A 13,581-nucleotide genomic window follows, 5' to 3' on the forward strand; every position below is an offset into this window, starting at 1 on the left:
AGGAGTCCCTCAGCACCGTCCTGATGTCTGTGTGCACACGACACGTGTCCCTCGGCACTGTCGTGATGTCTGTGTGCACATGACACGTGTCCCTCAGCACCGTCGTGATGTCTGTGTGCACACGACACGTGTCCCTCGGCACTGTCCTGATGTGTGTGTGCACACGACACGTGTCCCTCAGCACTGTTCCGATGCCTGTGTGCACGTGACCCGTGTCTCTGGCACTGTCCTGACATCCTGACATCTATGTGCACACATGTCCCCGAATACTGTCATGATGTCTGTGTGCACATGACATGTTACCCAGTGCTGTCACGTGTTTGTGGACACATGACACATGTCGCCAGGACTGCCATTTGGTATTTGTCTCCACCGCTAAACTGGGCTCCCCTGAAGGGGCATCTCTGTACCCTGACACTGCGCCTGGCAGCAACAGGTGCCACAGAAACACTGAATGAATGAAGATGGGGGAGGCGTGTCGGCTGTATGGGCCAAAAACCCAGAGGGCGGCGGGAAGGAACCTGGTAGATGTGCCCGGAAGTTGTTGGGGGAGGCTGGGGGCCTAGGGTGGCCTGGCTGAGGGGGGCCTAAGGGGACCTGGCTGAGGGGGGCCTGGAGGATCTGGCTGAGGAGGGCCTGGGGGCCTGGGGTGGCCTGGCTGAGCGGGGCCTGGGAGGTCTGGCTGAGGAGGGCCTGGGGGTGGCCTGGCTGAGGGGGGCCTGCTCAGCCCAGGCAGGGAAGGGACTGGAACCAGAAAGGGTGACGACAGTGCAGTGGAGATGGCCATGTTGTTAGGAGCCGTCCAGTCGATTTTCGATTATTAACGACCCCATGTGACTGAGTAGAACTGCCCCACAGGGTTTCCTAGGCTGTAATCTTTACGGGAGCAGATCTCCAGGTCTTTCTCCCATGGAGCTGCTGGGTGGGTTCAAACCACCAACCTTTCAGTTAGCAGAGTGCTTAATCGTTTGCACACAAGGGCTCCTTTGACATGGCCAGGGCAGATGACCCGATAAGCAAAGTAAGCATGGGCTTACTTGTGCTTCCTTCCTAATCTGTAGTGACCAATTTCACCTGTTTTTCACCACATCTGTGGTGAAAACTGATCACTACAGATTAGGAAGTAAGCACAGGTAAGCTTGTGCTTACCTTGCTGACTGGCTCATCCGCCCCTCTCAGGGATTGTAAATTTGAAAAGAGGCCTTGATTCTGTAGGAAGGTGCCGTGGGGTTGGGAGAGAGACAGACGCCAGCCATACCTAGAAGCAGAATCTTTGATGTGGTGAAAAAACGTGATATTGGTTCACTACAGACGATCTGTAAGCAAGGTAAGCACCGTGCTTACCTTGCCTATTGGATAATCCGCCCCTGTGCACGGCCACGACGATAGCTATCGCACAGACTTCTGTGTGGCTAGATGAGGTGATGTAAGCAACCGCCGAGCCCAGTGCCCGTGTCCGGCGCTCGCTTTGCTTCCTCAAGGACTCCTCATTTCCAGGCTTCTCCTTCCCCACTTTCTGAGCTGGGGTCCTGGAGACCCTGGAGAGGGTCTTCCAGAGTCACCCGGGGAGGGGCCGTCCCTGCGCCGCCTGCGAGCCTCGGGAAGCAGGGGCTGGGGCCCCTCTCCCAGGCTCTCTGTTCCCTGGTAGTGGGGCTGCCGGGCAGGTCTGGAAGCTCCTCCGCCCCCGCGGCCTGGCCCTGCCCCACAGCCGCCCCGCCTCTCCCCGCCCCACCACCGTCCAACCTGTTTGTCTGGAGCGGCCTCTGTCAGCCAGGTGTGCCCCGACGAGCCCCGAGCCGAGAGCGTCCCGGGACTCAGGAGTTCCGGCATCCCAGAACTCTTCTCCCTCTCCTGGAACCTTCTATCCTCCTGGATTCCTGCCACCTGGGACTCCAGCCTTTCTGGATCCCGGCACAGGTTCCAGGGGCAGGGCACGCGAACACACCATCCTGGTCCCGCCCGGTGGGGTCAAGAATGGACTCTGGGCCCTCGGCTCTGTAGCAGTCAGTGGCACCATGAATGGCAATGGCTTGGCCAGGGCGCACAGCAGCGGCCTGAATGGGGCTGGTGAGTTTTACTACGAGGCCATGGAAGGGGTGCAGAACCCCGGGGACCTCCTGCTCTCACCAGCCGCCTTCATCAACCCTGCTCAGTATGCCAATGTGCTGGAAGGACGCTTCAAACAGCTGCAAGGTGAGCCCCTGGGCCGGGGGAGCGCACGGGACAGGGCGAGACGGGGCAGAGGGTACCGGAGCAGAGAAGGGCACACGTAGAGCCTCAGACGATCGGTGCTGGAGACTATGTGCTTGGAGGTGCTTAGGGGAGGGAATCAGTAGAGTGGTCAGAAAACACATGTATGGTGGCGGGATCAAATTGGTTTGGAGCCCTCTAGAAAGGAACCAGTGTGTTAGCTGGAGCCGGTGCGCCCCAAGGCATGCTACTGGGTGCCGGGTGCTTTGTGAAGGCAGCCTTGTGAGTGTCAGCAAGTCGGGAGGCCTTCCAGGGAGGCACTTCCCTTCCGGTGGGTTTGGAGATGGAGTGCCTGCGAGGCCCATTTGGGAAGGAGCAAAGGGGCGTGAGCCCCTGGAGCAGGTTTGTGTTTCCCTAGGTTTGAGTGGGTGTCTGAATGTGTGGGAGGAGGCAAAGTGTATGGAAATTGAGGAGAGTGCGTCAAAGGGAGTTTGTGCAAATCAGTTCAGGTATAAATCTGAGCTGGCGTGTGTTCACAGTGGCACAAATGTTTATAAGTCTTTCTGGGAGTCACCGTGTTTCACAGTGTGTGCGTGTGCGTGCGCATGCATGTTTGCGTGTGTGTGTGTGTGTGTGTGTGTGTGTGTGTGTGTGTGAGCGTATGGGGGTTGTAGATGCTTTTGTGTGTGTCTGCGTGTGAGCGTATGGGGGTTGTAGATGCCTTGTGAAGCTGAACTTTGTCTCTGGTGCTTGGCTTTTGCCCATTTTCCTCCTGACTACCACTATTGCCACATCTTCCTCGGTTATTCTACCTGTGTGCCAAGATAGCCCTCCCCACACTGTGCTTGGAAGCAGGGCAGTGCCCAGTGGATCCAGGAATGGCCAGTGGTCTGGGCAAACCCTGGGAGGTGCTCACTCAGAGTTCTATAGGTGCGACGGAGCACCAGACCATGCCACACAGCCATTAGGACCCCAGAGTTGGTCCAGGTGACGGGCTGGAGGCTGAGAAAGTCAGGAATAGACATGGGTGTGGCTCCCTGTCTTACGGGCGAGGTGCGTAGGAATGTGAGATGAGGGATGAGTCTTTTAGGATTCTGTGACGCTGGTGCTGAGAGAGAAGTAAAAGTGACTCGTGGGGCCCTGGCGGCTTGGACTGTGTCCTTGCACCGCCTCCTCTGGGGGAAACGGGCAGAATCCTAGTGACCGAGGCGGCTTCCAGCCACCTGAGCCTCTGCCCTCACTTTGTACCTTAGGGTTGATCACATTTTTCAATGTTATTTTTCTATGGGTTCCAGCAGCCTCCCCCCATCAGCTGTTCCTCCTTCGGACCAGGCCCAGAGCGCATTCCCTAACCTTTTCTGAGATTGGCCCCTAATTTTGCCTGGCTTTGTTTTTTGTTTTTTTGGGTTTTTGTTTTTTTTTGTTTTTTTTTTTGCCATGTTTTCTGAGTTCAGTGTTTTTCCAGTTGCCAACTTTCAAGATCTTGTTTTTCTTCTTAGCATTTGTGTGCCTTGGAATGTCCCTGTCCTGGGCCCGGATCTCCTTGCAGCCAGTTGAATTAACCCCAGAAGTAGAACGGTTTTGTTGGGTGCCGTCGAGTCGAATCCAACTCATAGTGACCCTATGTGACAGAGTGAAACTGACACATAGGATTTCCCAGGCTGTAATCTTTACGGGAGCAGATCACCAGGTCTTTTCATCCGCAGAGCCGCTGGTGGGCTCGAACAGCCAACCTTTTGGTTGGCAGCCAAGCGCTTAACCCCTGCACCACCAGGGCTCTTTAGAAGTATAGTTGCCTGTCTTCTTAAAAATTGTTTAAGGAGAGCCTCTAACTGACTCAGGAAGCCAGCAGCCTGTATAACGTCCTGTCCTTCTAATGAGCGCTTGAAAGGCCCGCTGCTGTAAATAAAGTCCACACCCTCTCCTCTGTCAGCCGCCGAAAGAGAACAGCCATCCCTGGTCGATTCTTGGTCTTTCCTTTGGGTTCGATTGCTCCAACCACAGTGACTCCTACAACCGCCGCTCACCGGGGAGCCATTTCGTGCTGAGCCCCTGTTTTCCACCCATTCTCAATTAGTCAACACAGTGACTGGGTGAAGTAGAAAGTAATGTGTCCATTTTACAGATGAGCAAATGGAGGCTCTGAGGAATGAAGTCATGTGAGAGAGCTCTGGCCATCCGACTCCAGCCCCAGAGCCCTTCCCTCATGACCCATGCCCCTACGGTCTTTCATCCATTCTTCTCAAAGTCCGTTTTCTGTCTCTCGTTTTTGTTCTTCCCCTTACTCACGCGTTCATTCCAATTTCTCTATTTCCCGGCTTTTCGAGTTAAGTTTTCTTCTCAGTCGTCTTCCATCCCCTCATCCTCCCTGGGTCTCCCTTCCTGCCTCTCGTCTCCCCCACCCCTCCACTTCCCCCACACCATGTCCTCTCTCCTGACTTGGGGGCAGTCCCACCAGCTGGTGTTTAGAAGCAGGGGTGCTGTCCTTGAAGGGCAGGAATGACCCCACGTTGCTGCCACAGATGAGCGAGAAGCTGTGCAGAAGAAGACCTTCACCAAGTGGGTGAACTCGCACCTGGCCCGGGTGACGTGCCGCGTGGGAGACCTATACAGCGACCTCCGAGATGGGCGTAACCTCCTGCGGCTGCTCGAAGTGCTCTCTGGGGAGACGCTGGTGAGCCACAGTCACAGGGGTCACGGGGAGGGGGCGCCTGAGAAGCGGCGTTGGGCGAATGGTCCTTGGAGAGACAACCGCAGGGTGAAAAGCAGTGCTTCTGTCTGCTCAGGGGATGGCTTCACTCTGAGCGACTTTGCTGCATGGATTAAACAGGAGTGCTGCTTCATGGAGACAGGAACAGTGGCCTCATTGAAAACATTTATTTTCCCACCCACTCTAGGTGCAGTTAATTCCCTTGGGAATCTTAATCTGCCCCAAGCCTCATCTGGAGCCTCAGCTTTGGCTCCACGACCCTGGGGCTGTCCCTGTGTTCCCAAGAGGTGTCATGGGGAGGAGTGTGGAGCAGGGAACTCTGGGCAGGAAAGAGGAGGAGGCCCATGGCCCCATGCCCTTGTGTCCCCTGTCTCTCAACAGCCCAAGCCCACGAAGGGCCGCATGAGGATCCACTGTCTGGAGAACGTGGACAAGGCGCTGCAATTCCTGAAGGAGCAGAAAGTGCACCTGGAAAACATGGGCTCCCACGACATTGTGGACGGGAACCACCGCCTGACCCTGGGGCTGGTCTGGACCATCATTCTCCGGTTCCAGGTACTCTAGCACAGGGTCGCTCAGAGCACGGGCCATGGGCCGGTTCTGTGCCACCAACTCTGACTGCGGGTCCACGACACCACGACATCTAGAACCTTGGATGACAGTTTGCCACTGGTGTGACATCCAAGCAGAGGTCAGTGGACGGGGAGCAAGATCAGTGGACTCTCCTCGCTGAGCAGGGTGGGGACCCGTTTGGGTGTTGTTGGGCTTGTCTGGTGAGTGTCCTACGGCCTGACCTGTGAGCTAACGTACGCAGTAGGACCACATGTTGCTTCACAACGGCTTGGAAATTTAACAAACTGCTCCTCCACCAAAGAGAGTTTGAGAAGAACTACATCAGGCAGGTCTGGTCACAGGCCCCACCCCTCCGCCTCAAACTCTGCTTGCCTCCCTCAAAAGAATAGTCACCCAATTCCTCCTTATACTCTGAGCATACCAGTTGCCATTGAGTTGACTCTAACTCATGGTGACCCCATCTGTGTTAGAGTAGAACTGTGCTCCGCAGGGTGTTCAAGAGCTGATTTTTCAGAAGTAGATCACTGGGCCTTTCTTCTGAGGTGCCTCTGGGTGGACACAAACCTCCAACTTTTCAGTTAGTAACCAAGTGCATTAACTGTCCACATCACCCAGGGATTCCTCTCTGAGCATGTTGTTGTTGTCGGGTGCTGTTGAGTCGATTCTGACTCATAGTGACCCCGTGTGACAAAGTAGAACAGCCCCTTAGGGTTTTCTTGGCTGTAATCTTTATGGGAGCAGATCGCCAGGTCTTTTTCCCTCAGAGCCTCTGGGTGGGTTCTAACTACCACCCTTACGGTTAGCAGTGGAGCGCTTAACCATTGCACCACTGGGGCCAGTCTAATATCCTAATGCCACATGTCTCCTGATTGTCCCCCTACTCCCCCAGGTGTGCCCTTCTCTACTCCTTCCAGCCCCAAGCCCAGCTCCGTCAGTTTCACCTTCAAAACCAAGCTCCCAGAAAATGTTTACCCATCCTCCTGTGGTTCCCTCCTTGGAGGTGCCGGCACCCTTCACCTAGAGGCACTTCACTCCTCCGATTCCCTGCACCCTCCCGCTGCCTCGGATGCCCGTGACCCAGTGTGTTCTGGTCACTAGCTCAGACTGAAAGGGCCCAGGCTCTGTCCCTGCATCCCTGTTTCCTGCCTCTGAGTCTCTGGTTCCACCAGGAGCCCTGCCCAGTGAATGAGGGCCTGCCTTCCTTTCTTCCTTCCTTAGATCCAGGACATCAGCGTGGAAACAGAAGACAACAAGGAGAAGAAGTCTGCCAAGGACGCCCTGCTGCTGTGGTGCCAGATGAAGACCGCAGGGTGAGGCCTTGGGGGTGGGCGGTGAGGGTTGGCCATGCTGAGCCTGTGCAGCGAGGAGGGGTGCTGGAGCCACCGCTGGGAACTGGCCTTGAGTCCCAGCCCAGGGCTTGGCCCTGTTAGGTGCCGTTGAGTCTATTCTGACTCATAGCAACCCCATGTGACAGGGTAGAACTGCCCCCATGGGTTTTCTTGGCTATTATCTTTACTGAAGCAGATCGCCAGGTCTTTCTCCCATGTTGCCGCCGGGTGGGTTCAAACCACCACCATTTCAGTTAGCAGCCGAGCACTTAACGTTGCACTTCCAGGTCTCCTTGGGCTTGGCCCTACTCACTGTTTTTCCCAATCTCTGTTGTTGTCGTTAGGCCCTCAGGTCATCCCCTGACTCAGGGTGACCCCTTGCACAATGGAATGAATTGCTGCCTTGTCTTGCACCATCCTCATGATTGGAGCTCAGACTGTTGTGATCCACAGGGTGTTCGTTGACTGATTTTCAGAAGCAGGTCGTCAGACCTTCCTCCTCTCTGTTTGTAGGTATCCCAACATCAATGTGCACAACTTCACCACCAGCTGGAGAGATGGGCTGGCCTTCAATGCCATCGTGCATAAACACCGGTGAGAAGACAGGGCTCGCGAGCGCCTCCGAGCGGCCGGATCAAGGGCACACCTGTGGAGGAAGAGATGAGCTGCACAGCAGCTACTAGGAGTGAACATTCAGAGAGGAACCAGGGTGTGGGGGCACAGTACTGCAGAGGGAACTTGGGAAGGGGAGCGAGAGGGCTGCAGGCGGGGGGAGGGAGCAGTGGGTGTGGGATGCCTAGTTCTGGACAACACTGGCTGGTGGTCTAGGGATAAAGATAGGAGTGGACTTACTTGTCTCTTTGGAATCTCATAGGCTTTTGGTACCTTCTCTGTTTCCTCCTCTCCCAGGCCAGACCTGTTGGATTTCGAGTCCCTGAAGAAGTGTAATGCACACTACAATCTGCAAAATGCTTTCAATCTGGCCGAGAAGGAGCTGGGGCTCACCAAGCTGCTGGATCCTGAAGGTGGGGGCAGAGCTGGATAAAGAAGAGGCTGAAGGATAGAGACAGCACATAGATTGGTTCTGCCAGGGACCAGGGGAGGAGGGCTGGGGAGGACTGATGATGGGTATGGGGTTTCTCTTGGGGGTGATGAAAACATTCCGTAATGAGATAGTGGTGATGGCTACACGACCTTGAGAATATACTAAAAACCACTGAATTGTACACTTAGATAGTGAAGCTTACGGTATGTGAATTATATCTCAATTAAAAAAGAAAAAGCTATAGGAGAAAAGCAGCCCCTATAACAGAAAGACCCCTGGGACTTGGGGTCTCGCCCAGCACTACTATAGAGCGGTTGTGTGACTTAGAACCAGCTGCTTGGCTTCTCCGTGGCTCAGTTTCTTCATCTCTAAAACGTGGGGATTGATCTACATGATCTCTAAGAGCCCTGCTTATTCTAAAGATCTAAGATTCTAAATTAAGCTCCATGACCTGGAGGCCTCACCAGTAACGGGCCTCATGGTCCGCTGACCCTGCCGATGGGCTCCGGGGGTGCTGATCCAGTGCCGATGGTGTCAGCAATGCACACTGAGTTCTTATTCTGCCCCTGGCACCGCACCGGGCACGCCTTAACTAATACAATCCTCACAACAGCCCTTTGGAACTGGGGCTAGTATTATCCTCCATTTACAGAAGAGGCAGTGGGACCTATGAAGGTTAAGTGTCTTGCCCAAGGTCACGCAGCAGGTGGAGCTGGGACTTGAACTCAGGCCACCTGGCTCCAGAGCATTTTCTCCGTCGCCTCTCTGAGACAGTGGACAGCAAACTTGGTGCGGCCAGAAAAGGGAAGGGAGGAGGGTCGAGGGACCTTCCCAGGCTCACTGGGCAGATCGTGGTCTTGGTCATTTTCTCCGTTTGCCATCCCACCAAAGCCCCATCTCCCATGCCTCCTTATTCCAAAAATGACGAACATCAGGGAAGGCACGCGGAAGTAGGCTACCGCTATCATAAAGAACACGTAGGCCAAGTATTCTGTGACTTCTGGGCATGATTTAAATGGCTCTTGCCTGTTAGGTTTTCAGAGCTAGTCAAGAGGCCTTCCAATCTCCTAGTCTTGCCTTAAAAAAAAAAAAAAAATGCTGTAGATTCAATTCTGACTCATGGCTACCCCGTGTGTGTCAGAGTAGAAATGTGTTCCATTGGGTTTTCAATGGCTGATTTTTCAGAAGTAGATCACCAGGCCTTTCTTCCAAGGTGCCTCTGGGTGGATCCAAACCTCCAGCCTTTCGGTTAACAGCAGAGCCCATGAACCACCTGCACCACCCAGGGGCTCCTTGTCTGGCCTTTAGGTAGGATAAAGTCTGACCTAATTGAGAGAATCCAGGAATTTCAAGTCATAGTCTGCCCTGTGTAGGGAGCCAGGATTCAGCTGCAAGGACACGCACTTCTGGGGCTCATGGGTGGCCTTTGGGTTGAGGTTAGAAACAGGTCTGTGGCCGAGCCCCAAGATGCCTGGACCCCCCAGACCTGTCTCTCTGAACATCTCGAGTTCAGGAAGCTTAGCTTGTACATCGCATCTTGCTGCCCCTGAATCGGTTGACTTCTTAGATGTCTTTCCAGCCCATAAGTCCATGATCCATCCCCAACTGGGAATGTGGTTTTTTGCCTTTCCTCCCCAAACAGCTGATCTTGGTCTCCCCTGGGAGCACTGGGTAAGACTGCCTGGGCGTCTGGGTTTTGTGTGATGCTTGGCGGGCCCTTTCCCTTTCTAGGGGTAGAGTGAGCTTTTCCATAGCCTTTTAGTCTGAATGGGTTAGTTGTTTTGCTCTGGCAGAGGCTTCGGGAAGCTGGAAGGGCCCTGGGTTTGGGGTAAGTGAGCCCAGTTGTAGGTGTACTTCTGCGAGGCAGGTTTCTAACCTACCTCGCCTGACCTGAGGAATCCTTCTCCTCAGATGTGAATGTAGACCAACCAGATGAGAAATCAATCATCACCTACGTGGCTACGTACTACCACTACTTCTCCAAGATGAAGGCCCTGGCCGTGGAAGGCAAAAGAATCGGCAAGGTATCTCCACCCGCAGGTGGTAGGCGTAAATGCCGGAGGAGGCCTGCCCCAGGGGTCTCCCTCCCCTCGATGGGGCCGGGCTGGGGTGAGGGAGCTGCAGGACCCGGCCTCTCAGCTGTTCCTGTCTGGCAGGTGCTGGACCACGCCCTAGAGGCAGAGCGCCTGGTGGAAAAGTACGAGTCGTTGGCCTCGGAGCTGCTGCAGTGGATCGAGCAAACCATCGTGACCCTCAATGACCGGCAGCTGGCCAACTCCCTGAGCGGGGTCCAGAACCAGCTGCAGTCCTTCAACTCCTACCGCACCGTGGAGAAGCCGCCCAAGTAGGTGCCCCCTGGGCCATACTCTGCCAGGGCATGCCTGCCCAGAGCTGGGCTCACACGAGAGGAAGCCTAAATCAGGATGGCCTTTTGGGAGGAAATCTGGCAGTCTGTCAGTGCAGCGCAGGATCATTTCCCCTGGCTCAAAATACCAGAAGCATCCAAGCTACCTAATGGTTCCCAAATAGCTTTCTTTAATGTTTGTTTTGGTTTTGGTGAAAATATACAGGGCAAAACATGCATCCATTCAATAATTTCTACACGTACAACAATACTGAGGAAGTCAGCACGCCTTGACCAAGGCAAAGTCATAGAAGCTTCATAGACACATCCAAACTCCCTGAGGGACTGAATTACTGGGTTGAGGGCTGGGAACCACGGTTTTGGGGGACATCTAGCTCAATTGACATAACATAGTTTATAAAGAAAATATTCTACATCCTACTTTGGTAAGTAGCTAGCATTTGGGGTCTTAAAAGCAGCCATCTAAGCTACTCCACTGGTCCCACCCTGTCTGGAGCAAGGGAGAATGAAGAAAACCAAAGACACAAGGGAAAGATTAGTCCAAAGGACTAATGGACCACAACTACCACAGCCTCCACCAGACTGAGTCCAACACAACTAGATGGTGCCCGGCTACCACCACCAAATGCTCTGACAGGGATCCCAGTAGAGAGTACCAGACAGAGCTGGAGAAAAATGTCGAACAAATTTCTAACCCACAAAAAAAGACCGGACTTACTGGTCTGACAGAGACTAGAGAAACCCCGAGAGTATGGCTCCCAGACACCCTTTTAGCTCAGTACTGAGGTCACTCCTGAGGTTCACCTTTCAGCCAAAGATTAGACAGCCCCATAAAACAAAGGAAACTAAATGGGCACACCTGCCCAGGGGCAAGGACGAGAAGGCAGGAGGGGACAGGAAAGCTGTACGAATGGAAATGGGGAAGCCAAGGTCGAGAAGGGGAGGGTGTTGACATGTCACGGGATTGGCAACCAATGTCACAAAACAGTATATATATTAATTGTTTAATGAGAAACTGGTCTGTAAACCTTCATCTAAAGCACAATAAAAAAAAAAAAAATTAAAAGACAACCAGGCATGAGAAATGGAAAACTGGGCAAAGGAACTGAGGCAGGAATAAACTAGGCATTTTGAAAATAAAGAAATAAATAAATGTGAAGCTGGAAAAAAAATTTCTATGCCTACAGTTCAGTGCCTACATTCTTAACTTTGTGCCGCTGATCTCACTATTTCTACTCAAAGTGTTTCACCAACTTTAATGTAGACTCACTCCCCTGCCCGCCTTGGTCTTCTCATCTATGCTGTAGAGTTACTGTTGTCAGTTTGGCCTCATATATGTAACGTTTTAAGAGTGTGCAATACTCAAGGCATACATTCCTTACTAATTGAGCTAAACTGTTGTTTAGTCTAAAGATGACTTCAGGGGATACTTTTGGTTAAAAGTTTAAAGAACATCTCAGGGCAATAGTTTCGTGGGTTCCTCCAGTCTCAATAGGTCCAGAAAGTCTGGAATCTTTAAAAATTTGAAGTTCTGTCCCACATTTTTCTCCCTTTTGATCAGGATTCATCTATCATGTCCGTGATCAAAACGTTTGGTAGTGGTAGCCAGGCACCATCCAATACTTCTGGTCTCGTGGCAGAGGAAGCTAATTGGATGCAATTAGTCCCATGGCCCAGCTTCACAAAATCGTGCTATGGAATTGTTTGCTAGAGTTGGTGCAATTAGATAGATAGATAATTAGTTGAGGGGTATCTCAGCAACCCATTTCCAGCCTACGGACAGGTGGGATTGGACCTGATAGGCAGGTCACAACCGGCAACATGGCAGTATTGCTGGGTAACTTGCATGTTGGCAAAGATTGTTAGTTGTTAACTATATTTTAGCAACAAACTGTTTGGAAGTTTGGAATTGCAATTATATACAGTACATGCTAAATAAAGCTTCTGTAGTTTTCCTGTCGTTGAGCTCTTGGAGTTAATATGTTTAAGCTCCAAAAAGAATATTAATCTAAAAAACATCCGTTTATATACATTTGATTTGATGTGTGCCCTTTGACTCACAAAGTCCTCTTCTGGGCATTGAACAAAGAGGTAGCTTCAAGGACGTTATACAAGAAAAATAACTCACAATGTAGCCACTGAAAATAATGTCAAAGAAATGTGTTCATTGACATGAAAAGATTTTCATGATAAAATTAGCGAGAAAGCAGGTTACCAAACAGCGATTTGTGGCAGCAGAATGCTACACGTGCAGGTTCAAACTGCCTGAGTTCAAGTCCTGGCTCCGCCACTTAGCAGTTGTAAACTTTGGGCAAATTGTTTAACCTCTCTGTGCCTTGGTTTTCTCATCTGGAAAATGGGGACAATGGGAGAGACTGTAGATAACAGAATTAAATGAGTTCATGCATCTAAAGCCCTGAGCGCAGGGCCTGGCACACAGTGAGTGAGTCCTCGGTAAGCATTAGCCGTAGGTGTGATAGGACCCTATGTGTGTAAAACAAAAAGCATACACACTTATGCAGAAGGGTCACGGCCATCATTTCTCTCTGGTTTTCAGTTGTTTCGAAAATCATGTTGTTTTGGTTTTCCGATATTTTCTAGCTTGTACACAAAGGGCATGTATTGCTTTTATAAGAAAAGCAACACGGGACGCTTGAACTAGAAAAGTGACCTTTGACTCTGACTTCAACCTGATCTCCTTCCTCAGGTTCACCGAGAAAGGGAACTTGGAGGTGCTGCTCTTCACCATCCAGAGCAAGCTGCGGGCCAACAACCAGAAGGTCTACACGCCCCGAGAGGGCCGGCTCATCTCTGACATCAACAAGGTCTGCAACCCCCATCCTGTCCCAGGGCCATCTTGGACCTCCACCAATCCCCACCACCCAAACTTGAACTCCACTGTCCCTGCTGCCCACACCCCGCCCCGGTACAGGCGTAACTCACATGTCCTGAGCGTCCCCCCTTCTTTCCTCATTCCTCTCTCTCCACACTTGTTGACAGCTGCCGTCAAGTCAGCCCTCGACTCGTGGTGGCGGAACAAAACGCTGCCCAGTCCTGCACCATCCCTGTGATGGGCTGCAGATCGGACCAGTGTGATCCGTAGGGTTTTCACTGACTGATTTTCAGAAGTAGATCGCCAAGCCTTTCTTCCCAGTCTGTCTCAGTCTGGAAGCTCCACTGAAACCTGTTCAGCATCATAGCATCACAAAAGCCTCCACTCACAGACGGGGTGGTGGCTGTGCATGAGGTCCATTGGCCGGGAGTCAAACCCGGGTCTTCCTCGTGGAAGGAGAGAATTCTACCACTGAACCACTGCCCTCTCTCTCCACGTTAGTACACATGATAAAATTCTACACCGCATTGGTACACA

The 13,581-nt window shown here is 52.4% G+C and overlaps 1 protein-coding gene across 1 annotated transcript in view; it reads left to right on the plus strand.

The window, feature by feature from the left end:
- SPTBN2 (spectrin beta, non-erythrocytic 2) overlaps positions 1–13,581 on the plus strand; it is a 41,396-nt gene that overhangs the window by 2,396 nt on the left and 25,419 nt on the right. The window contains exons 2-9 of the mRNA XM_004383677.1: positions 4,713–4,864; positions 5,282–5,455; positions 6,692–6,783; positions 7,315–7,395; positions 7,711–7,826; positions 9,758–9,870; positions 10,003–10,190; positions 12,919–13,036. Of these exons, the coding sequence (XP_004383734.1) occupies positions 4,713–4,864; positions 5,282–5,455; positions 6,692–6,783; positions 7,315–7,395; positions 7,711–7,826; positions 9,758–9,870; positions 10,003–10,190; positions 12,919–13,036 (1,034 nt within the window). The remainder of the gene's footprint in view (positions 1–4,712; positions 4,865–5,281; positions 5,456–6,691; positions 6,784–7,314; positions 7,396–7,710; positions 7,827–9,757; positions 9,871–10,002; positions 10,191–12,918; positions 13,037–13,581) is intronic.

Source organism: Trichechus manatus, unplaced genomic scaffold (genome assembly GCF_000243295.1).
Source record: "Trichechus manatus latirostris isolate Lorelei unplaced genomic scaffold, TriManLat1.0 scaffold00113, whole genome shotgun sequence".
NCBI lineage: Eukaryota > Metazoa > Chordata > Mammalia > Sirenia > Trichechidae > Trichechus > Trichechus manatus.